The sequence below is a fragment of the Molossus molossus genome, unplaced genomic scaffold (genome assembly GCF_014108415.1).
Source record: "Molossus molossus isolate mMolMol1 unplaced genomic scaffold, mMolMol1.p scaffold_m16_p_20, whole genome shotgun sequence".
Classification (NCBI taxonomy): Eukaryota; Metazoa; Chordata; class Mammalia; order Chiroptera; family Molossidae; genus Molossus; species Molossus molossus.
This window is the reverse complement of record NW_023425356.1, coordinates 9637193-9661111: the sequence shown is the minus strand read 5'-3', so window position 1 is coordinate 9661111 and position 23919 is coordinate 9637193. Positions and strand designations below refer to the sequence as shown.

The following is a 23919-nucleotide window of genomic DNA, read 5'->3' as shown; positions in this document are numbered from 1 at the left end:
AGGCCCTCCCTAAGTTCACTGAGGTTCTCACTAAGTTCATTGAACATCCTTATAAGCAGTATTTTGAACTCAGTAACTGTTAGGTTGCGTATCTCCATTTCACTTAGTTCTTTTTTTTTTTTCCCGACACTGACTGTGGGCCATTTACCCAAATCGTTTAATTCTTTTTATTTTGGACATTTGACTGTGGGCTAGTTCTTTTATTGGGGTTTTGTTCTGTTCTTTCATTTGGGACCTGTTTCTTTGTCTCCTCATTTTGGCTGCCTCCCTGTGTTTGTTTCATTGTACTACTTAATGAGAGGTATGGGGCTCGCTGAGACCAGATGCTGCTCGTTTGAAAGAATTTAGGAAAAACCTGAAGCAGGATCCAAGACAGGCCAATCCTTTTGTTAAGCAAGTGGCAACAGCTTGGGTGGGCTTGAAAGTTGGATGGGGTGGGGCGGGGCCTCAGGGAGTCACCAGGGCGGGGCTACCAGTGTGAGCCAGGTTGCTGGAGTCCCAGATATGGCAGCTGTCTGCCGTCCCCGGGAAGGGCTCACCAAAGGAACAAAGGCCTCTTACAGCACGTTTGTCCAGGAGAAAGCCCCCTCTCCAACCCTCGCTCCAGTGCCAAAACAGCTCAGTTCTTTCCTGTATGTCTCTGGTGCCCCTCGAGCTGCCTCCCCTCCAAGCTTAGAGGGAGAGAGTCCAATAAGTCCGTGCGTGGGCCCGTTAAGGAGCTGCCTGGGGCTCCAGCTCTGTCAGCTTCTCTGAGCCTCAGTTCCCGCTGGTTTTTCCAGCCAGAAGTTATGGGGATTCTCTTCCTGGCACTGGAACCCTGAGCGGGGCACCTTGTGTGGGACGGGGACCCCTCAGTCCTCAGGGAGGACCTTCCCAGCCGCGGGAGCCTCCTGATTTTTATCCACCACACGTGGGGGTGGGACCAGCCCATCTGCCTCCGCCCCTCCTACCAGTCTGGATGTGGCTGCTGCTTTAATTCCGTAGTTGTAGGACTTCCATTCGGCTTGATTCCAGGCGGTTTTGAATGATGGTTGTTCTGTAGTTTAGTTGTAACTTTGATGTGATTGTGGGAGGACGCGATACCGGGTTTACCTACCCGCCATCTTGACCGGAAGTCTTTAGGCAGTTGTGAATGATGGTTGTGCTGTAGTTTAGTTGTCATTTTGATGTGGTTGTGGGAGGAGGAGATACTGCCTTTATCTACCCGCCATCTTGACCAGAAGTCCTGGATGAGAAGCTTTTCAAATCTTGTTTTCAAGAAGTAGGCAAGAATCCAGGCAATAAATTCTTGCATTCTGTTAACAAATTTTCTCTGCCTTTCAGGTACCGGAAAATTCCAGGAGACAAATGCCAAGGTGGAGTGAATCCAGTTCGAGAAGTAAAAGACTTGAAAAAGAAATGCACAAGCAGCTTTTTGAGTCCAGAAAAGCAGGTATGTTAAAGTCAGTGTGGTTTAGATACAAGTGGGATTTCGTATTCTACCAGGAATAGTCAGGAATGCAAGGTGGCCAGACTACTCCCATCAGGCTTCCCTTTGCGCAGGAAAGTGTGAGAATGAAGGAGGGGTCATGTTAACCAGGGATAAGCTCATCTACTGAAAAGTTTTTTGTTGGGGCAAAAAATAGTATTCTGTGAAGAGTTGAAATTTCTGAGACTCAGGGTCATTTAGGAGAAAGACTCACGACGTTGGGCTGTAAAGGGCTGGAGTTTTACATGTGTGGAAAAGAAGAGCAAAGGACCATAAATAGGGTGGATCTCTATGCCAAGTCATGCTAGGTGTGTTCACAATGCAAAACTAAACTGTGGTAATAATGGGCTGTTTTTGATTTAGAAGCAAGTTATGGGCCTAACTACAGGTCTGTAGTACAGAACTGTCTGGCTGGGATTTGGGAGTATGGTAAAGAAGAAACCTCGATAAAGCAGCACTGGACCAGCAGTGAGACTTGGGGCAGTAAACTATGTGCCCCAGTTTCCTAATCTGTAAAATGAGAGGTGGACAAACTGCAGTCCCCTCCTCTCTAACTCTAAGGGATGAGAGCCTGACAAGGGGCAGGGTGAAGAAGGCAGTGGGAGAAGAATGTGTGGGTGTGTGTACTTGTCAGGGGGCAAGGTCCTCCTCTGCGCTCCGCCCTGCACTCCTGGTGGCTGTCCTCAGAGTGTTTGTGTGTGTGATTGCACAGGACTCCCGCCCACAGGGACACAACTTGTCCCAGAATCCAGCTCCGCCTCCTCTTGGATACATTGAAAACACACACTCCCTATCTCCCACCCAGAAGCAGGTAGGTCACACTCAAACAATGATATGAAAAAGCTTATTTGTAAAAACATACCAAAAATTAAATAAGAAACCTTGGTGTCATATGATGCCCTGCGTGATAGCATTGGCACAGCTTCTTTCCAGCTGATGACCCTGTTCTAGACTCATTCAGCCCACTGTCATCATCTCCCTTTCCTGCTCCACCCTTCGAGGCTCTAAGACTTAGCAGCAGTAGTAGTGGGGAACAGTTACAATTGCCATTTGATCTAGGAAGTTGCCAAGACCTCCAATGTAATTTCGACATTGAAATCGCTGAGTTCATTCTGACAGCTTCAAGGCAGTGGATGTTCTGGTGACCCTCTGCCAGCTATGATATTCTCCTGGTTCATCGTCCTGAGATGGTTCATTTGGGGGTTGGAAGAGTAACATCATGAAGTGCTTAGAAACCGCAGATCACTCAGAGGAATGAGGGGAATCAGCAACCTATTTGAATTCAGTTTTAGAATATGCACACCTGAAATGTTGTGTTTGTGTTTTAATTTGTCAAGAATTTCAAGTCAAATTCTGTTCCAATTATCCTGGCCACTGTGGGATTGATGCTGGTCACAGTCATAGCAGGAGTGCTCATTGTGAAGAAATACGTCTGTGGGGGAAGGTAAGGAACATGGCAGTCAATCAGAGGTGTTGCAGTCAAACCAGAAAATCAGCCAAGGACATATGGTTGAGTCTGCCCTTAATAAAAGAAGTGATGTTCCTGAAGCATCAGGCCCAAATCTTCTCAGATCTTGTATTTTTCCATATGCCAACTATGGCAGTGCTTCTTGTATGTGTGACTCATTCCCTGAGTGTATAAAACTTGGAAAATCCTGAGTCCTATAAGAAATACACCCCTCCTTACCACGTCTGGGTTAATGGCGGTTTCTCTCCGCAGGTTCCTGGTGCATCGGTACTCTGTGCTACAGCAGCATGCAGAGGCCAATGGTGTGGATGGTGTGGACACTTTGGACACAGCCTCACACACTAATAAAAGTGGTTATCATGATGATTCAGATGAGGTGAGACTATTTCTTCTTGAGGGATGATCCAGAAGTAAAAAAAAAAAAGTGATTTTTTTTTCCTATGCACAATCAAGATATGAGAGGCAAATGAGGGTATAAGCTGGAAGCAGAAACTTAATGACTGTAGACTCAGCCAGAAACAAGTTAATTGCTTTCAAAATAGGAAATTTTTAGTCTGTTAAATAATACGGTCTATGTCTTTTCAGGACCTCCTGGAATAGCTCCTCAAAGAAGCTGGGACTGAAACCTGTTACACTTCCTGTGGTTCCAACTTGGGGAAATAAATTTCCCATTTCAAGGGATCCAGCTCTGTTTCTGCTGCTTCCGTCAAAGCCAGAAGGACCTTCACTAAAGAAATGCAGGGGGAGGGGGTGGGGGCGAAACCCTAAACACTTACAATTGGCTCTGAGAAGGGGGGGATTTTTAAATCTTTAACTTCTTATTTCAAGTTCTGTCTTTTTGCAAAGTATGGGCTCTTTTGGTTTTGATTTTGTTTTTTAAGGGAAATGAAATGGAATTTTAAGGGAACATTTCACTAACTCTACTCCTGCATGTTTTGCATGGCGCCTGCCCCAGGGCACCTGCCAACTCCAGCTTCAACTCTCACAAAGGCTCTGCTGGTGACATGAAGCAGCTGTAGAGATGAACACAAAGGCTGTGGTGACTGGCATAACCTGGGCAGCCTTTCTGCGTTTGGGGACAGCCCTGCTCCAAGAGTGTTGCACACCAGCTCCTTGCACAGATCCCCACCTTTTTTTTTTCAGGGACCATAGATCACAGTGATTTTTTTATTTTTCCTGTTTAATTAGGCAATACCCTTGTTAATTGCCCTTTGGCGACTAACTTAACCATGTGCTTCCAAGATGCTAAATCAGGAGAACTTAAAGGGCAACATTTTTAACTGGGGGCAGGAAGAGGGGAGCAGCAAATAATTGATTAGATTTAGCACCTAGTAAAGGAGAAATCCTTCCCCTGAGATCTTTCAAGCCATGCTTTGTGTGAGTGCCTGTGGACTTGCTGAAGGACAGGGTGCAGGGCTTGCCCTGGGTTTCTGCCCAGGCTGGGTGATCTCTTTGCTAGAACTGATGGTGGCATACACGGTGCAGCCCCTGAGAACTGAACATGGTCTTCCACGTGCCCTTCTACCTGCTGTGTTGGCTCGGTGGTGAGTCATTCCAGTGGCTGCTTACTTGCTTCCTCTTAGGTGGCTTGTTGTACATGGAGCCAGGATGTTTTCAGATTTATAGGCTTTTTAAAAAAAAATCAGAATTTATTACCAGGTTCTCTTCCTTACCCCTTTTCCCCAGCTTTGCCAAGTAAGTTATTGGCATGAAACTTTTAGCTGAACCAACTGAAAATACTTCCAGTATAGATGATGTTTTGTGTGATATATTAAGTTCATATTTTAAATTGAAGGGAGTTTTCTATTCGACACTTTTTCAAATTAAATCATCTATAGAATGTAGTGAGGTGGATTTTTGAGTGGCCATATAGTCATGAAAAACTGCAATAATTAGTTTTAATACAGCTTCAATATTTGCTATACAGGGATGTAGTACGTTTTTGGTTTTAGCATACCTGCTATGCTGGTCACGGTTTCTCAATAATTATGATTGGGACATTCTCTGGTAACTGCCATTTTGCTGCTAGATCGTTTTATGGCCAGAAAGTCCATAAAAAGTAAATGTGCCAAATTAACTTTTGTCAGAATGCGGGAGCAGATGGCTGAGTTCTTTCCTGACCAGAATGGAATGACAGCAGTAGGGAAGGGGGGGAGTGGATGGAGAATTCTAGAGACTTGGAAACTACAGTAAATTAAATGAATCAGGGAGCTTCGGTTAGAAAATAATGTTGAGGGCAATTTTTGTGAAGAGAATTAATATTCATTAGAGCCAGAGAGCACTCATCTTAGTTAAAGCGCGTTCACTTCACATGGCTTTTAAATTAAGAATAATTCCAAAGATAAACCAGCTCACAAAGGACTTGGTGTCAGCCTTTGTCTCGGACACCCTCACCTCCTGCCCGAAGTGGATTTGGCCCAGGAAGGACTACTTCACCTACACCTTTTCTCCTGGAACATACTCCCTGGGTACATGTGCTGAGATGTAGTGATTCTCTGATCAACTTTAAGATGTAGAAAAGTTCTTCTTCTTCTCTAACCATATAAGAGTAGGGCTCTTTGTTTATAATGATACCTGGGATTTCTGTAGAAATTAGCAGTTTTCAGGACAGTTTCACTTGTAATATGTCCTTTGAACCTCAACATTTTTGTGAAAAGGGAAAAAAAGGCAGGGGTTGTAATCCTCATTTTGAGGAAATGGAGCTGCAGTACAAAAATTGAGTTACTGCCCTGGCCGGTTTGGCACGGCGGTTGGAGTGTCAGCCTGCAGACCAGAGAGTCCCGGGTTCGGTTCCGCTAAGGGCACGTACCAAAAAAAAAAAAATTGAGTTATTGCCCAAGGCCCTGTGTGTCACACGCAGCGCTGGCTGGCTGTCTTCAGGCTCGGGGACACTCCTTGTGTGCAGATGCTGCGTGCCTGGAGCAGGGCTCCTTCCTTACAGGCTGGCTGCTCTGTAGGCAGGAATCGGCGGCATTTCTTTCAGAGCAGTGTTTAGCACCCTTTTGCCACCTTGGTAAAAATTTTATTCTCCTGTATTTCATGGCTAAAAACAAAGTAATGATCATTTTGAATATGTGTTTAGAAACTGCCTCTCACCTCACTGAGGGCCACTGTTCAATAGTGCAGGAATGGACTTCCTCTGACAACACCTTCTCCCGTCTCCTCGTTTCCCATGCTGGCTGGCTAGCTGGCTCAGTTGATTTGAGGACTGCTGACAAGCCTGGCTTATTCCCTTTATCGTTCTGCTTACTCACAAGTATATGCCCTCAGCCAGTGAGTAAAACAGCCTAAATCCATGATTGCATCTAAGAAAAAAAGATCTCTAATTTGTGCTACTGATGTTAGGTTAGGAGCATTGTCTTTGAAAGTCAAGTACAGCATTTCATTGTGTCAAGTCCCAGGCTTGATAGTAGCAGAAGAGATGAATTTTGGTGGTTTCAGCAATAGAATTTAGCATCGTAAGATAGGTTGGACATATCAGACCATCCAAAGGGGTCTGAGCTTTTAAATCCAGGTGGAGAACTTGCCATCTTTCCTGCTCTATGGACAGGTGTCTTAGACCGTAGGGGGCTTTTGATTTTCAGTGAGACTAGAAACCAGAGGTACATACACCTAGGCTGTAATTTGAATGGAAACACAGAAGAATAAAAATGTCTGGAGGGTGTGGCAGTTCTAGGCTGGGCTCAGGAGATTCAAAAATTAGCCATAACTGAAATGTACAATTTGCCATCTGCCTCTGAATAGGTATGTGTCTCTCTCTTAGGTTTGTCTCAGGGCCTCTACATGCCCAAATTGGCCTTTCATCCCTGGCAGATTAGTAATACATTGGCCCCTCCAGCTCCTGCTGGTTCTCCCACGGCCTTTGTCACGATACCAGGATACAGAGAGGAGTGCCAGGGTGTCCACACCCACCCCAGGTGGGGGACTGGCCTGGCTTTAGTCATTTCTTTATTTCCCAAGCAAATCATCCAGGTAGAGATTCTTTCCTTTTAGGAGAGCTCTAAAGAGGCCTGTCCCTAAATGCAGTGGCTCAGAGCTCACCCTGCTCATTGTCGGTACAGCCCCCTTGTCCCACATGAAGCCTGGATACTTGGAACTGCTCAAATAGGAAGAGATTCAGCCTTTCCACTTGGCTACTACCTTCTCTCAAGCAGGAAACTAAACATGGATTTATATGTCCTTTGAACAAAACCAAAGTTTAAGATTTGCCACATGATGGAGTGGTTGGGGGGGCAGACTTTCAGCGCTGGTACTCAGCAGGTGCCAGGCTTTCTGTTCCATCTGCCACCCTTTGCCCAGCTCAGGCAGCTCTGGGAGCACTGTCCTGCCCTAGCAGAGCCCAGGCCTTACTCTCCTGGAGGATAATTGAAATTGCAGCAGCATGTTGATTTCCTGGTTATATCACATACAAGAATCAGAACATGCGTTTGAAATTGTCTTCAACTTGCTGTATGCATTTTTTTCACACCAGTGCATTCTTAAGCGCTCTTGTTTATAGAGAATAACATAAACTAATCTGTACCTTTATATATATGTACATATATACATGTATAAACTGTATAGTGTACATGCTAATGATTTATTGATGTGTCCCAAATCTTGACTGCTGTTCTGTTCCTCCGCATGCCCTGTTTCAGTCAGGTGACTTGAATGTTCCCTGATATTCCACCCACCTCCTATGTTTGGACATCTAGGGAAGAGGGTTTTAGTCGTGCCCTCCGTATCCTCATGCACAGAAATGCTCAGGGTCCCCATGTGCCTGTTTTCACCTCTCTCGTTTCGTGTTTGCTTTCTGAGCATGTGGTCCCTCCCTGTTCCATATCTTTTGTGCCTCTTCCCAAAATATGGAACATCTGCCTTCCTATTAGAGAGTAAAGCAGTGTTAAGATCACTACTGCATGTGTGCTAAAAAACAACCAGTTTTCTGTTCCCTTGGGACAGAAAATTGCATGTGAGGTGGGATAATCAAGTCTCAATGACCCATGTCAGTTGCACAACAAAGCCAGACCCCATAATAAAATTCCACAAAATGGAAATAATACTCACAGTTCTTTAGCATTGTGTAAATAAATCTGGATGTGTTTAACTTTGTACTGGTAATTTTCTGTATATTTGCAGTATTTGGGTTAGAAATAAAACAGACTGGGACTTTGTTACCTGACCTACTGAAATGACTAAGCTACAGTTTGTTAATATGATAGCTTTTCCAGTTTTCTAGCTTCAGCAATCAAACCAAACCGGAAAGTAAGCCAGTTAGAGCCAGGACTGCATTTATAGCATGAAAGGTATTAAGATAATTTATGGGGGAAACCACTCACTTTTTTCTTTCTCTTTATGTTCATAGAGATCTACTTCCCATGGGTATTTGTGAGACCAGCTAGCTTGTTTCCCCCAGAAAGTCTAACTGACCCACTCCACTTACCTTCTCAGGTTTCAATTCCTTTACTCTTCTGGACACAGCAACATACAATTACTCTCCTGAATTATATGTTCCTTATGGCAGGTTTGACAAATGACAGCACTGAAGTTTCTTCGGTATCTTTCCATTTGCTCCTCTTATATTTCTCTTGCTGCTCTTACCCACAGTCCTTACTGGTCCATTTCATTTGAGGACCTTCAGAGAGTTTGTAGCTTGCTTCTCTTCCAGATTTTCTTTTAGGAGAGGCTCCTGCCAACCCCCCTTGAGCCTTGAGGCTGAGCCAGCTCCTCAGCCTTCGTCCTGGGCGATATCTGTGGAACACTTGCCCTGGCATCGCATCTGGAAACGACGAGGCGAAGACCGTGCTCTTGAGGGGCCTGCTGTCTGCTGGGACAGTTCCTCCCCCGGATGGTTTAAGGTGGTTTTATTTTCAGGAATTTATCCAAAATAGTGTTCTTGGACTTCCTACACTGAGTGTAGGAAGTGTCAGAATCACTAGGTTGCTTTTAAAAATGCAGATTCCTGGGTCCCACCCAGACCTGTTAAATTAGACTGTTCTAATGGACAGACCCTAGGAGTCTGCATTTTCAGTTTGATTCTTAAACCCTTTGTTGCAGCCAAGGGCTAAGACTGAAAGCCTGGGTGTAAGAGGGGGTGTTTAGAGTCCCTGGTGTGGGGATTCTCTGTTCAGAAGGGCTCTGGCTAGGTCAGGAGACAGAAGTAGTCAGGGGCTTTCACACTGATCCTGATGTCCGCAGGTACAGCCTCTCACCAGCCAGCCCAGAGGTCAGGCTCCACGGTGACCCTGTTTGGCCATCCTTGCTCCTGATAAACAGGTTCCTGGGCCTGAAGTGTGTCCGCAGTGTCCTGGCCCCGAGCCCCTATATAAGTTACAAAGAGGGTTTCCATCCCACACCCCAAGGCAGTAACACAGACTCTGCCCCCAAATTGAGGACTAAAGGGGAAACACGAGTAAGGAGCCTAGCCTATTCATTCAACCACACACTTCTTTCCATGAAAAAATAAGGAACTGGCCTGGCCAGTGTGGCTCAGTGGTTGAGCGTTGACACCCATGCACCAAGAGGTCACCAGTTCGATTCCCAGTCAGGACACATGCTCAGGTTGTGGGCCCGATCCCCAGTAGGGAGCATGCATGAGGTGGTCAATCGATGTTTCTATCTCTCTCCCTCTCTCTTCCTCTATAAAATCAATAAAGGAAAAAAAAATAAGGACTTGGTGGAGAGGGATATATGGGAACTCCATAATTTCCATTCAACTTTTCTGTGAACCTAAACCTGTTCTGAAAGTCTGTATAGAAATATATACAGAGGGGATGCTGGCTTCTGGAGATAAAGACTAGGATAGGAAACCAGGTAATTTGGAAGGAGCTTACAGCACATGGAGATGGATGGTTTGGTAAACCTGGAAATCATATAGGACCTTTAGTTTGTAACTAACACCTACTGTGGGTTGGCCACTTCCCTACATTTTTATCACTTGATCCTCAGCCCATCCCTGGCCTCATTATCCCTTGTTTCATAGACCAAAGACCTGTGGTTCAGAGGGAGTGGTTTGCTCAGGGTCACCTTGCTATGAGTTAGCAGTGTAGCCAAGAGTCGCACTCAAGTCCTCTTTGCTCTCACTTCATTTGTACCTTATCTCATAGACGAGGGAGCTTCCAAAGGCGCAAGTGGCCTGACCTAAAAATAGCTCACATTTATCAAGCACTTAGTTAGCTACACTGCTAAGCACTTTACACAGATTACCTCTTTTCATCCTTATGACAACCCTATGGTTATCTCTATTGTTCAGATAATGAAACAGACCTAAGACAGACTGGGATGTGTTGTAAGTCACACAACTAGTTGGTGATGGGGCCAACGTCAGCCCTGGTGGCCTGGCTCCAGAGTTCGGACTGTACCTTCCATTGTCACTAGGGGGAGGTGGAGAGAATGGTCCCACACCCTTAAAGGTCCTGGTGACAAGACTACAACTCATTGAATGTGGGAGAAGAGAGAGAGAGCAGCTTAAAGGTGCGCCTGTCACTCAGCTAATCCTGGGGCCCCTTTCTTTGGACCTGAACACTCTGTCAGATGATCTGGAGGTCAGGACTCAAGATGTCACCCAATCCCACAGAAGCCAGAGGCCCCATTTGGATGGTCTGGGTGTGGAGAAGTGGGAGCTGTTAGAAGCTCGAGCTCTTAGCTCCCTCCCTGGTGCTGTGTGAGGGGTGTCATCTCCCAAGATAACGGCCACCTCAGCCCTCCTGTGGCTATTCTGGGCTGCTGTCTGATCCCCCTCTCCCCACAGCCCCTGCTTCAGCCCTTCTCCTGGGAGTAGCGGGGTGGGGGAGAGGCCAGCCCAAGTACATAACCCAGTGGCAGGAAACCCTGGAGAGCTTGAAGAGCAAGTGTTCAGCCCCTCCCTCAGTACCAACAGTGAAAATCTGCCACTGGAGCCCAGCCTCCTGTGGCCCAGCATGGAGGCGGCCACAGCAACGGAGGTGGCCTTGGGACCCGCGCTGAAGATGAAAGAAGCCAGCCCAGTGGATGCTGAAAAACCCCAGACTTCACCTCAACGGGGGGCCGACAGCCCCATTCCCCAGCTCCTGGCCCCTCTAGAAGGTGACCATGGGGATTGGGGAGCGTGGGGAGGCCGGGTGGTGGGAGTTGGAAGGGTACCCCGACATGCTGATGGCACCCCCTGAGGTTTGTGCAGTGCTGCGCAACTTCATGGGTGGGGACTGAGGACGGAGGACGTGGTTGGAGCCCCCACCCCCTTCCTTGGTGGATTCTTGCTATTCAAGTGTCTGCTGGGATTTTGCTTCTTTAGCTGAGAATTCAATGAATGATGTTTGTGGCACTTGACAGTGACTAAAAATTATCTGTTCATATTTTTACCTTTAAAAAATGGCTGTCACAGGGACTAGGAGGACCTCTGTACTAATGCTGGTCAGAAAGGGAATGGGGTGGGAGTGGCCGTCTAGATTAGAAGAGGGAAATGAAAAGCTTGTAGCGACTGGAAGGCTAAGTAGTGTCCGAGACACTCCTCTCCCAGGGCAGCGCCATGGGTCCAGAACCCACCCAACACCCCACTGGCTCCCACCAGAAATCCCCACCTCTCGGAACCCGAGCTCCATGGAAGCAGAGCCCTCCTGGGAGAGGCATTTGGCTTCCTCTGCATAGTGTTCTCCGAGCCTCTGCAGAGGCATTTGTGAGCTGAGGTGGGGGCAGTTAGCCATCTCCGTCATAGAGGCAGGATGAGAGAATGGGATGCTGAAAATTTAGGTTGCAGAGGACCTGCAGCTATTGCTCTAGAGAATGACCTGGGAACGAGGGGGAAGCAGGGAAGGACAAACTTCCTGGAGGAGTGGCAGGCACAATGTAAGGCCCTGCAGAGACTGGAAGGATGGCTGTTGAAATCCCCAGGATCTGCGCCTGGAGAGAGCCCTGTGAGCCAGGGCTGAAGCCATCAGCAGGAGGGAAGACCGCCACTGGGGAGGGTGGAAGTCCGCAAAGAAGTGCTGCCTATGTCTGTGTCCTTCTGTGTTTTCCGGCCTTAGTTTCCTGTCTTCAAGAAGGCACTTTGGTCCCTCACAAGGTGCTCCTGAGGTCACCACACTCCTTTCCCGTCACGCTCCTCCGGATGGGTTTCTGACAAGACAAGGCCACATCCTAAGCATCTGCTAATTTTTCTCTAAGAAATTCTGGTACTTTTTGGATCCCTGAAAATCTCTGGTTATGTTTCAAAGCCGTAGTTCACCTGGTGCGTTCACCCTCTTCTAGTAACCATTCACTCTCACACATACACATACACATACAGTAAGTCTTACACACACACACTTGCGTGCACGCACACACACCCTTCGCTCTTCAGATGTGTCCATCTTGTATTTTCACTCTCCAGACCATAATTAATACATCAATCAACTACACAGCCCTTAGGGAACTGCTGGAGGAGTCTTTAACCATGTGAAAGGAAATTATGAGAGGATATGAACAAATTTTCCCATGAGCAAAGAATAAGGAAATGTGCATGAAATTCAGCAGCATAAAATTAGGGTAGAACTAGGAGGAATTTTCTAAGTTAGAAGGGTCAAGATCTTTGGACTTTAGGTAGTCTTCTCTACTAATTTCTAAGAAAGAGACAACGTCCTGTCTGAGAGAAAGAGACACAGCTCAGAGCCAAGGGCTCTCAAATGACTTTAAAAATGCCTTTTCTCTCAAGACTCTGTGAAGGGAGAACACCAAGTGGTGGCTGTCTCACCCTTGGTCTTAGAAAATCTAAGTTCTGCTTTCGGGCTCCAGTCTTTGGTTCACTCCCCTCCTGGCATGTGGGGGAGGAGAAAGCCATGTTTACCCAAGGTCAGCACAATTAACACCTGGCTGGACTGTGGAGGTGTGAAAAGAGATGCCCAGATGCCTCCTATTAACATTCCCAGCAAAGGGTCAGATGGCTGTTTGCAGGGCAGACCAGGAGGCTGGCTTGAGCTGGGGAAAGGCTGGCTGCTGCCGGGCACCGGGAGCTGTCAAGCACTCTTCTGCCACCTCCCTCACTTTGGCAGCTGCTTCAGCCTTAAACCTTCCTCCGCCCTCCCACCGGGGCCTGGGAGCCTGCTGAAAGCCATATCCTCACCTACTAATCCTCAGTCGGAACATTCTAGTAACTTCAGTTTGTTCCCTGTTGATTCATCATTGTGTCAGGGAATCTCATTTATAAGCAAAGAACTGGCACAGGAGACCTCCGCGGGGAGACCACCACCTAGCTGTCAGCCTTTCTTCTCGCTCTGCCTCTGCTGGCCCTTCTGGGTCTCAAGGCCATTCTGCTCCTCCCCCTCCGAATACCCCCATCCTAGCTCATGTTCCACATAACCCTCTCTCTTTCATTTTTCTCTTTAGTTCAGGTGAAACTGTGCTAACATTTTCCAAGGTATTTTTCTAAGAGATAAAAGGAACACCAAGTGGGAACAAATATCCACGAGCACGCGTGGCCAATCTATAGAAGGCCTTGACCCCTGAAGTCTAAGCAGAGCAGAGCTCAGGGCGTAACAGCCTGGGCTCCTCTCTCACCTCAATCTCTTCAATTCTTGAGGGCGTCCCTTCTTTGCCACCTCCCTCCAGGGGCAAGATCACAGTCAGAGTCCTGCCCGTGGTGCCCAGTGCCAGGTGGACACTGGAGGACAGAAGGGTGGACAGATTTGCCATGCTCCGAGAATGGGTCCCTCAGACACACCCCTCGATGGGGAGGCAGGAGTCCTGGTCCACCACAACTTCCCAACCAGCCTTGACACTGTCAGCAAATCTGTTTCTCTCTCCAAGCCCTCTCCCCCCAGTCTGCGCCTTGTGCTGGGTACGCATCGGGCCCTTCATAACACAGATGTTCTGTCGGCAGAGCCGGGACAGCAGAGCCTGCTTCTCTCCAGCCCTCTCCCCAGCAACTGTGAGGGCTGATTTCCCCACCCAGCAGTCAGGAACCAAGCTCAACTAGATGAGGTTTTGACCCTCCTTTTCAACTACTGCCCTCTCTTTTCAGAAAACCCTTTAAGTCACATCCGCCTGTTCTCAATTCCTTGGTGGCTCGCCAAGTTGGCCCCAGGAGAGGAACATATCACACAAACACTTCTTCTGTTTTTCATGCCCTGCCCCCTCCCAAACCATCAAAGTCAAACAGAGGGCAAGCAGAGCAGGGTCACTCGGCTGCCTGGGCCTGTGGCTGTTGTGTGCCTACGGAGCCTGGCCACCCTGAGCAGCTGAGGCAGGACGGCTCAGCACTGGAGGCCCCGCATCCCTGCGTTCCTGCAGCGTGAGGTGCAGTCTGAGACAGCACAACCCAGGGGAAAACATAAGGCCACAGCAGGAAAGGAAACTAGGTAAATAAAATGGATAGCACTGAATATTTGTGTTTATGTTTATTTACAAAGGCCAGGTGACCTCGTGATCGTAATAGGGGAACTGTAGGGGTGAAATTATTGGTCTCTAGACAAAGATCGACAAATTGAGGTGTAGAAAGAACATAGCAGAACCTCTGTTTATTTTTAATTTCACCATTCAAAATTTTTCATGATATAATATACATATTTAAACAGTTCTATTTATACATAAACACGTTGGGGTGAATGCTTGGGAATGTATTTACACGGAAATGGATGCTATCAAAAAGTCTGGAACCCACTATCAAGCAGTTGTGCTGTTTGCCACAGTGTGTTCTCAGGGAGAGTTTTTCCAACTGCTAGGAATGCATAGTTAGGGGGAGGCTGGGGAGGTGGTGGGAACTGAGCACTGACACGTTCCACTTAAGAGAACAGTGGCGGGGGCTATATCTGCTTGAGAAAGGAGGAGACAGGAGCCCCAGGAAGGCTGGAAAAGGGTGTCATCTTAGCTCGGCCCCCAAGGGAACCCAGGTGGGATGTTTGCACTTTCTTGGTCAAGGCCAAGTAGGGAAATTACACCTGGTCATTTTCCAAACCTCACACTCAGCACTTTCCTGAGCATCTCCTGTCTTCATCCTGGAAGCCAATAAACATAATCTAATCTCTTCTCATTGGAACAGACCTGGGAGATCCAGGAGAAGTAAGCAGTGGACCTAATATTTCCCAGATTCTGTTTGTACAAAGCGATCCCCCACAAACCAGCAGAACTCTGTGCAGGCGCTGAGCAGGGCGGCCATGTAGATGAAGGGACCCAGACACCTGCAACCTCAACATCAGTGCTGTGCTAGTGGGGCCAGGGTGTTGATTCTGCCTGTGGAACGGAAAGGTTTCTTTTTGGGTCTGGCACCAAATGGTTGGGGGTGGGGTGCTGACCCTTGGAGGTCACGATTAACATTGAAAGTGGCCTTGACAAAAGGAGTGTTGTTAAGGCTAAATGTAGCAAATGGGTGGAAAAATAAACCACACGGACTGGACTGGTCTGTGCACAAACAGAAAAAAGAAATCTTAGTTGGAGGGAAGTCAGGGGCTGAGAGTTACAAGTTAGCAGCAGCCCCAGGCTCAGGCTCCGGTGCTCTCACTGAACTGAAGCTCTCCGGGGGTCCTTGAGCCAGCCGCTTGTCCCGAGACCCAGAAAGATGACAGGAGCAATCCTCCCATTCCCCATTCCCTGCAAGAGAACTTAATTCGCTGAGCAATGCCTGGGTCACCTGCCATCGAGCGCGGCTGACGGCAGCACCCACTCCCTCTTAGCGCCACTCTTCCCACCGTAGGAAGCTCACCAGCTCATTCTCTCCCTTTCCATCGCTCAGAGCAACCTAAGATCTGGCTACCTCGGGCCCTGAGGCAGACCTACATCCGGAAAGTTGGAGACACCGTGAACCTACTAATTCCATTCCAGGTGATCATGCCCCAGCCCACGCTGGGTCCATGGCTAGGACCAGCACAGGGTTTGATTTGGAAACAGATACCAACAGTCCTGCTAGCTGTGGGGCAGTTGTCCTGGCCTTCAACGAAGGGAGCCAAGTCGCCAGAAGTCTGAGGCCAAGTGGGCTTTCCATCTGTACTCCTGAGAGGGGGTTGGGTTGGGCCCATGTGATGAGGTTAATCCATGTCCTTCAGTCAGCAGAGGTCAGGGAGCTCTCAGTTGGGTGGGTTCTTGGGAGTCTGGGCAGCTATTATTAGTCCCAGCTGCCCCCCGTGTCCATGACCTAAATTCACAGAGGGTGGGAGACTCAAAGCCACCTCCTTTCCCATGATCCTTAGGCTGTTGCTGAAAGACGGAAGTCCCCTGGGAGAGTCCACCAATCTCTAACTCGAGGAGTTTTCAGCTGCAAGTCACTATGTGGAACTGGGGGGAGGATCAAGCCCCTCTTGAGGCTGCTCACAGACTTATCCCTATTTTTTAGGGGAAACCCAAACCTCGAGCCACCTGGACACACAATAGCTGTGCCTTGGATGCCAGTCGTGTGAGTGTGCGGAATGGGGAGCGGGACTCCATCCTCTTCATCCGAGAAGCCCAACGTGCCGACTCAGGCCGCTACCAGCTCAGTGTGCAGCTGGGCGGGCTGGAGGCCACTGCCACCATTGACATCTTGGTGATCGGTACGGTGAGGACAGTAGGAGACGGGGTGGTCCTCAGGGGCTCCCTCTCCAGGCTAAAGAGGAGCCATCGCAGAGAGCTGGGGAAGCCTGGGTGACTCCCCCGTACTGAGTGTGGAACACAGAAGTGGATCAAGGGAGGGGTAGCTGAGCAGAAAAAGGAAAGGGGCACTCCCGAAGCGATTTCCATGCATGTGAGTCGTACCATGTCCAGTGCCATACTTGGCCCTTTCAGAGAGGCCAGGCCCTCCTCAGAGTATCAAGCTGGTGGACGTTTGGGGCTCCAATGCTACCTTGGAGTGGACACCTCCCCAAGACACAGGCAATGCAACACTCCTAGGATACATGGTGCAGAAGGCTGACACAAAGTCTGGGGTGAGGCCCTGCCGGGAGGGAGGGAGGGAGGGAGGGAGGGAGAAAGGGAGGGTGGGAGGGAGGGACATTCTGGAATGTGACTCTGATAGCTCCAAATGGTGGGCTGAGGTGGACTGAGCTCACCAAACAGGTGTCTCATTCATGGCATCTTCTTGGGACCCCAAAGCTGTGGTTCACGGTACTGGAGCGTTACCACCGTACCAACTGCATAATCTCCAACCTCATCGTCGGCAACTCCTATGCATTTCGAGTCTTTGCTGAGAATGAGTGTGGGCTCAGTGTGACAGCCCCCGTCACTGCTGACCTTGCCCACATCCAGAAAGCAGGTAAGATTGTGAAGAACCTGAGCTGGGAAGTGAAAGATAAAGAATGAAAGGAGGATGGAGATCTCAGGCACTACATCAGGGCCCTTCTTGGTCACCTCAGCTACTGTTTACAAGACCAAGAGGTTTGCCCAGCGAGATTTCTCTGAAGCTCCCAAGTTCACCCAGCCTCTGGCGGACTGCACTACAGTCACTGGCTATGACACCCAGCTCTTCTGCTGCGTCCGTGCCACTCCCAAGGTGAATGGGGAGTCCTATGGGTGGCTGTGCCATGCTGCTTTCTGCACCTGCTCTAACCTTAGCTATGTTGAAGAGCATTCTAACCAAAATGGTTGTTCCCATCACCATCTGCTACTTCCACAACAGGTTCTGTAGGAACAGTCAGGGCACTTGGAGTCCAAGACAAGCCAATGTGGATAACATACCCAATATTCTTTTCAGTGTTTATTCCTCATGTATGAAGATGTCACTTTCTGACCAGCTGGCAATTGGCATGAGCTTCAAAGTTGCCTCTCTGGCAGGGGTGATGGAGTCCTGCTGGTTTCTCCGTGTTCACCCACTACATCTCGTCTGATTAGGACCATGCACATGCGAGCTTCCTAGAGTTGAGCCTTTGGTCACAACTCTGAGCAAGGTTGTCTGTTTACAACCTATTCATTCCACACATGGCATAAAAACCTTTACAAAGTACCTCTTGTGTATTAGTCCTGGGCCAGACTATGTGGAGATAACATCTCAGAAAGAAAATAGCAGTAAGTTCACACTAGAAACTACTTTCTAACCAGAGGGGACAGGAGTAACTCCCAAATCAACAGTGGGAATAGAATATGAATGATTCAATAATGTATATACTAAAAAGAGGTGAATCTGATGCCCAGTGCTTCTGGTCCATCAAAGGGCTGCTTAAGTAGGATAGAACAGAAGTTATCACGTCTCTTCTAGTCAGGAATGCTTGATGGTCAAGACAAGGTGTCAGGTGCTCTTTCCAACCAAGAGAAAGCATGGAGGCTGTTGAGGGCACTGAAAGCGGAACCTCTTCCCAAATATAATGAGTGGGAAGCCAAGGACAGGGAGCTCTTCAGAAGCCATTATCCCTTCTAGATTCCTGTACCATCTGTTCCTAAAGCCACCTAGCCCTCCTGCTCCTCTGGCCAGTGTGTCCCCAAGCCTTGTAGGCAAAGTGTCCCAGAGACTGAGTACAGAAAGAACAACGGGTTCTTACCACTCCTTGCTGCCCCCTCATCTTTATCTTCCAGCCGAAGATTATCTGGCTAAAGAACAAGATGGATATCCAAGATAACCCCAAGTACAGAGCCCTCACTCAGCTGGGAATCTGCTCGTTAGAAATCCGAAAGCCTGGCCCCTCAGATGGGGGCATCTACACCTGCAAGGCGATTAACACCCTGGGGGAGGCGTCGGTGGACTGTCGGGTGGATGTGATAGGTAAGGGAAGAACTTGTGCCTTAGGGTATCCTTTCTCCACAGGTGAAAAACTTGGGGTAGAGACACAAGCTTAGATGGATAAGGGCTTAATTTTCTTCCTGCTTCAGGCTCTTTCATCACTGTCAACATCAGGATGTACTGAGGAGCTGTTTTTATAATCCACGATCTCATTTCTCTCCATCATAATTCTACAATATAGGAAGAGTTGCTATTTCCATTTTACAAAAGAGAAACTTGAGATACAGGGAAGTGATTGGATTACTCAAGATGTCCTATGTTGGCCCTGGCTGGTTTGGCTGAGCGGTTGGTGCGTTGGCCTGCAGACCAGAGTCCCGGGTTCGATTCCTGCTAAGGGCACATACAAAAAAAAAAAAGATTTCCCATGTTGGTTAACTGAGGAATTGGCACTATGGTGGAAAGAGCCCAAGTTTCCTGGTCCTCACACAGATCACTTTTTTAATTTATTTTATTTATTTTTTATTTTTTATCCTCACCCGAGGACATTTTTTTTGATATTTTGTTCAGATAGAGTGAGCGGGAAAGAGAGAGAGAGAAACATCGACGTGAAAGCGACACATCGAGTGGTTGCCACCCACACGACCCAACCAGGGCTGGGGACAAACTGCAACCAAGGTACGTGCCCTTAGCGGGAACCGAACCCGGGTCTCTCCGGACCGCAGACCGACGCTCTAACCGCTGAGCCAAACCGGCCAGGGCTTTTTTTTAATTTTTAAAAAATATGTTTTTATTGATTTTTTTTCTTTATTGATTTTAGAGAGAGAAGAAGGGAGAGGGAGAGAGAGACAGAAACATTGATGAGAGAACATCAATTGGCTGCCTTCGGTATGCCCCCTACTGGGAACTGAGCCTGCAACCCGGCATGTGCCCTGACCAGGAATCGAACTGCGATCTCTCAGTTCATGAGAGGACGCTCAATCTACTGAGCCACGCCTGCTGGGCAGCTTTTTTTTTTTTATCCTCACCCAAGGACTTTTTTTTTTTTTTTTTGATATTTTGTTGAGATAGAGTGGGAGGGAGAGACAGAGAGAGAAACATCAACATGAAAGGAACACATCAAGTGGTTGCCACCCACACGACCCAACCAGGGCCAGGAACAAACTGCAACCGAGGTACATGCCCTTAGTGGAAACCGAACCTGGGTCTCTACAGACTGCAGGCCAACACTTTAACCACTGAGCCAAACCGTCCAGGGCAGCTTTTTTTTTTTTTAAACAATACAATCTTCTGACTCAATCCAGCCAGTGCAGCTGTTTATTGGACTTTTAAACAAACCAGAGGACTTTCCCCTCTGGTTTGTTAAAAGAAAAATATCGCACATCATTTCACCTCTTTTAAAGTATTCATTCATTTACTGTCACCTTGTTCAGATCTCCATCATTACATTTAGCACTTTGGTATATTTTTTGTTTGTTTTATCCTCACCCAAGGACATTTTTGCATTTATCTTCAGATAGAGCGGGAGGGAGAGAGGGAGGGAGAGAGAGAGAAAAACATTGATGTGAGAGAGACACATCAACTGGTTGCCACCCACACAACTCCAACCGGGGCAGGGGACAAACTGCAACCAAGGTACGTGCCCTTAGCAGAAACCAAACCCAGGTCTCTCTGGTCCGCAGGCTGATGCTCTAACCACTGAGCAAACGGGCCAGAGCTAGCACTTTGTTTTTATAATTACCAATTTACTGATCTGTTTCCCATCCATTCAAGTATGAATGCCATAAGGGCAGGGACAGTTTTATCCACCTTGGCCCCTCAGCATTGAGCCCAGTTTCTGACACACAGTGGATGTTTTTAACTGAGTAGAATGAATCAGGAATCAATGGGCTATTACATGTCCTATTCTTCCCTGTGCATAGACTCCTCATTAGCACCATGGACTCCCAAGAAAACAGTCATTCCCTACCCATGACTCCAAAAGAAGGTTTCTCAGATATTTCTGAGATATTAACATTGAGAAATGTCTGAATTCTTGCAGCTCCTCTTTGAGGTTCCCTAAGAGGACATGGGCAACCCTTGAGGAAGGTAAGGAAAGAGAAACAGGGTGTCTGAATTTATGTTTATGGCCAGTGTTGATGAGACTTGGACAAATGTGTATTGCTGAGCTTTTCAACCCTGCATTCACTGGTGACAACTTTTCTTTTAACTACTCTTTTTTTTTTTGTAAGCTAATACTATCATCCTCGTGGAAGAAATTTACTATAAATGAAATCTACTTTTGTTACATCCTTTACCTATCTATGCTCCTCAAGTTCATGATAGGAGTGTATTACCCTCTGAAGAAGAGTGGTGGTATCTGCCCAATTGTCAGGGGGATCTGTGGAAGGGAGTGGGCAGATGCTGTAAGAAAAGATGTCGAGGGAATAACCAGGAGTGGCGGCTGGATGAGGGTGGCAGCATGGGAAAGGAGAGAGGAAGCTGTTCTTGTCAATTAAGTGTTTCTACCTCAGTATTATAAGCATGGTGAGAAACAGATTCATTGCCTGTTTTTTAATTTGAAGTTTATGGATTCCTTCCCCTGTAAGAGAAGAAAATCATCACTATCATTACAAGTCAGTAATAACTAAAGATGTGGGTATGTGGTTCCAAGCAGCACATTACAGGCAAAGGGCAGCATAGATCATGTTTAGAATTTGATAGTGCCTTCAAATTCTAAATCATTCACAGTACAAATGTTGTGTACAAACTGATGAGTGAGGTGAAAAAGAATCTCATGAGAGAATTCAAGAGAATGGGTTCCCAATGTCTCCTCTGAGCTACAGCTCCAGGCTGATAAAAATTGAGAATGAATTCAATCCCAGAAGTAATTTTTTAAGCCTACCATTGATAAATAGCAAATGAAAACCCTAAAGGATACATTAAAAGTACAGACTTCTCACCCTGGCTCAGGTGGCTCAGTTGGTTGAGTGGCATCCATGCACCGAGAGCTCACCAGTTCAATTCTGGGTCAGGGCACATGCCAGGGTTGCAGGCTGGATCCCCACTAGGGGGCATGCAGAAGGCAGCTAATCCATTTTTCCCTCTCCATATATACGTATACACACACACACACACACACACTTTAAGTACAGACTTCTCAAAACTCTCTCTGCCAGTTGGCTTGCAAAGACTGTTCTTTCGCCAGTGTCGTTGGGTTCGTGTCAGCCTTCTTAGTGTGAGTTGTCCTTCCACCTTTCCCCAGCCAGTGCCCAGCAATGAAGCAGGACAGGTAGAGAATTCATAGCATGGGGTTGCCTCAGCACGCTGCATGTGCTCTGGCTCTGGCCGTTACGGCCATAACACATTCTCTCTTTTCTGTGCCTCCAGGAAGCCTGCCTGTGCTGAGATTGTTCTTAAGGAGATCCAGTACAACATCTGGTTTGGACTGATCTAAATAAATGTGAGGCTCCTCAGTGCACAAGTGTCCATCTGTTTGTGCCTTTCCATATGGGAAAACCATTTAGGAAGTTGGAATTCTTTAGCCAGACTAGATGGAATCTCAGAAAACCTCAGACTCCTTTTTTTTTATCCCATATCCACTTTCTCTTCCAGAGAGATTTCTAGCACTGTCCTTGTCCCTAAACAGTGTATGAAGAGCTGAGTTCAACTCTATTCAGTACCAGGTGCTGAAAGAGATGCTGAAGATAACTTGCCTCTTCCTCTCTGGGCTTTCCAGTAAAAGTTGGATAACAATAGGAGGTACATCTATCACAGAGACACAGACAGCAGGACACATAAACATATGCATAGCTAATTAGAGATAGAACACTAAAACTTGAGGGCTTGGAGATACTGAGGAGATTCCAGCATGTTCTTATTAAGCCCTTGGGAAAGAATTAAGGTGAGGTGTCCTTGCTTACATTTGTTTGTATTCTTATAATAAATAACATATTAAAGGCATTCTGTGGTGGAATCTGCAAAAGATAGAAACAATTCCTCCCATTGTAGGGTGGGCATGGTGATCTTCCCATCAAGAGTTGGCATCGCCCTGGCCAGGTAGCTCTGTTGGTTAGAGCATCATCTGATATGCCAAGGTTGTGGGTTTGATCCCCAGTCAGGGCACATACAAGAATCAACCAATGGGTTGCAGTTCGTTCCTAGCCCTGGTCGGGGTTGTGCGAGAAGCAACCAGTTGATGTGTCCCTCTCACATCAATGTTTCTCTCTCTTTCCCTTTTTCTCCCTCTCTCCCTCCCATTCTATCTGAAGAGAGATGGAAAAAATATCGTCAGGTGAGGATTAAAAAAAAAAAAAAAGGAATCAACCAATGAATGCATAAATAAGTTGAACAACAACTCAGTGTTTCTCTTTCTCTCAAATCAATTAAAAAAAAAATTGGCATCAATTTCTCCTTCTCATGAATCTGGGCTGACCATGTAACCTGCTTTGACCAAAAGAATGTAGTGGAAATGATGCTGGGACAGTTCTAGACCTGTTTTTGCAAGTTGGCTGCCATGTAAAGAATCTCAGAATAGATTGCTCAATTATTAAATGCCATATACAGGACAACCAGGCAGCCTGGCTGACTGACAGAACCAAGGCTGTAGACATATGTGGTCACCTTGGACCCTTCAGCCATAGTAAGTCCAGTCTACTCCTTGTGGTGCAGAGACAAATTGTCCCTGCAGAGCCTGCCCAAATCATGAAATCATGAGCAGATAAATGGTTACTGTTTTTCAAGCCACTGAATATTGGGGTGGTTTGTTACACATAGTAATGGGGGGGGGGCAAAAGTAGGTTTATAGTTGTGATTACATAAAACACAGAGTTTATTGTTGTATTGTTATTTATAAATTACTGTATTATTTTCTATATGAATAACTGTTAACCTACTTTTGCCCCAGTATGTATATAACTAAAACAGCCTTCTATGCAGCTGTCATTGAACTAAGAGCTTTGTCTCTCTAATATTCATTTTATAAAAGAGTAAACTGAAGCTCATACATTGCTCCAAGTATGCAGGTGGTAGTAACAGACTAGCATTTGATCCAGGTGCGTTTGACCTCAAGCCTTCCCTATTTCCTCTCATTTCTTTTACTCTGTGACCCCCGCTGTAGTATGTATGGACTTAAGAATAAAAAAGATTTCCAGGATCCAGTAAATATTAGGCAAGGTTTTGAGGCGAAAGGGGATGTGTTTTGGCTGAGAAGAGTGTGAAAGGCTTTTCTGTTCAGACCAAAGGTCTATTTTAAGTTGAGGCAAAGTATCTATTCCAGCCTTTCTCAACCGAAGTTCTATGAGAATTAAGTGCTAATGCCCCAAGGCATTCATTGTGTATCATAAATTAACTTCTTCCTATGCATCTAGAATATGGCTAGTTATGTACCATCCTTGGGAAAATTGAGAAAATAGTCACATAAATCATTTGTAAGGTCTAATGCATGTAACCCCTGCTGAG

The 23919-nt window shown here is 47.0% G+C and overlaps 2 protein-coding genes across 4 annotated transcripts in view; both read left to right on the top strand.

Annotated features, from left to right (window-relative positions):
* Positions 1 to 8027, top strand: part of SORT1 (sortilin 1) — a 78826-nt gene extending 70799 nt beyond the window's left edge. For both annotated transcript variants that reach the window (XM_036272423.1, XM_036272424.1), the window contains 4 exons: positions 1324 to 1432; positions 2806 to 2912; positions 3189 to 3312; positions 3522 to 8027. In XM_036272423.1, the coding sequence (XP_036128316.1) occupies positions 1324 to 1432; positions 2806 to 2912; positions 3189 to 3312; positions 3522 to 3536 (355 nt within the window). In that variant the 3' untranslated portion in view covers positions 3537 to 8027. The remainder of the gene's footprint in view (positions 1 to 1323; positions 1433 to 2805; positions 2913 to 3188; positions 3313 to 3521) is intronic.
* Positions 8028 to 10712: 2685 nt separating this feature from the next.
* On the top strand, positions 10713 to 21921 carry MYBPHL (myosin binding protein H like). 2 transcript variants are annotated; one of them, XM_036273067.1, is made up of 9 exons: positions 10713 to 10979; positions 15595 to 15683; positions 16192 to 16387; positions 16620 to 16759; positions 16926 to 17085; positions 17186 to 17322; positions 18339 to 18525; positions 20522 to 20568; positions 21850 to 21921. In XM_036273067.1, the coding sequence occupies exons 1-8, from the start codon at positions 10835 to 10837 to the stop codon at positions 20530 to 20532; spliced, it is 1065 nt and encodes a 354-aa protein (XP_036128960.1). In that variant the 5' UTR covers positions 10713 to 10834; the 3' UTR covers positions 20533 to 20568; positions 21850 to 21921. The 2 variants fall into 2 exon arrangements, with proteins under 2 accessions (XP_036128960.1, XP_036128959.1); XM_036273066.1 differs by lacking the exon at positions 21850 to 21921 and adding an exon at positions 21045 to 21094 and having other exon boundaries at positions 10751 to 10979.
* The last annotated feature ends 1998 nt before the right edge of the window (positions 21922 to 23919 follow it).

What these genes read in the sequence shown, in the direction of transcription:
- MYBPHL (XM_036273067.1), top strand. Translation starts at nt 10,835, where the DNA reads ATGGAGGCGGCCACAGCAACGGAGGTGGCCTTGGGACCCGCGCTGAAG. An exon ending in AGGCTGACACAAAGTCTGGG is followed by an intron (nt 16,760 to 16,925) that starts GTGAGGCCCTGC and finishes GGGACCCCAAAG; the next exon opens with CTGTGGTTCACGGTACTGGA. An exon ending in TGCCCACATCCAGAAAGCAG is followed by an intron (nt 17,086 to 17,185) that starts GTAAGATTGTGA and finishes TGGTCACCTCAG; the next exon opens with CTACTGTTTACAAGACCAAG.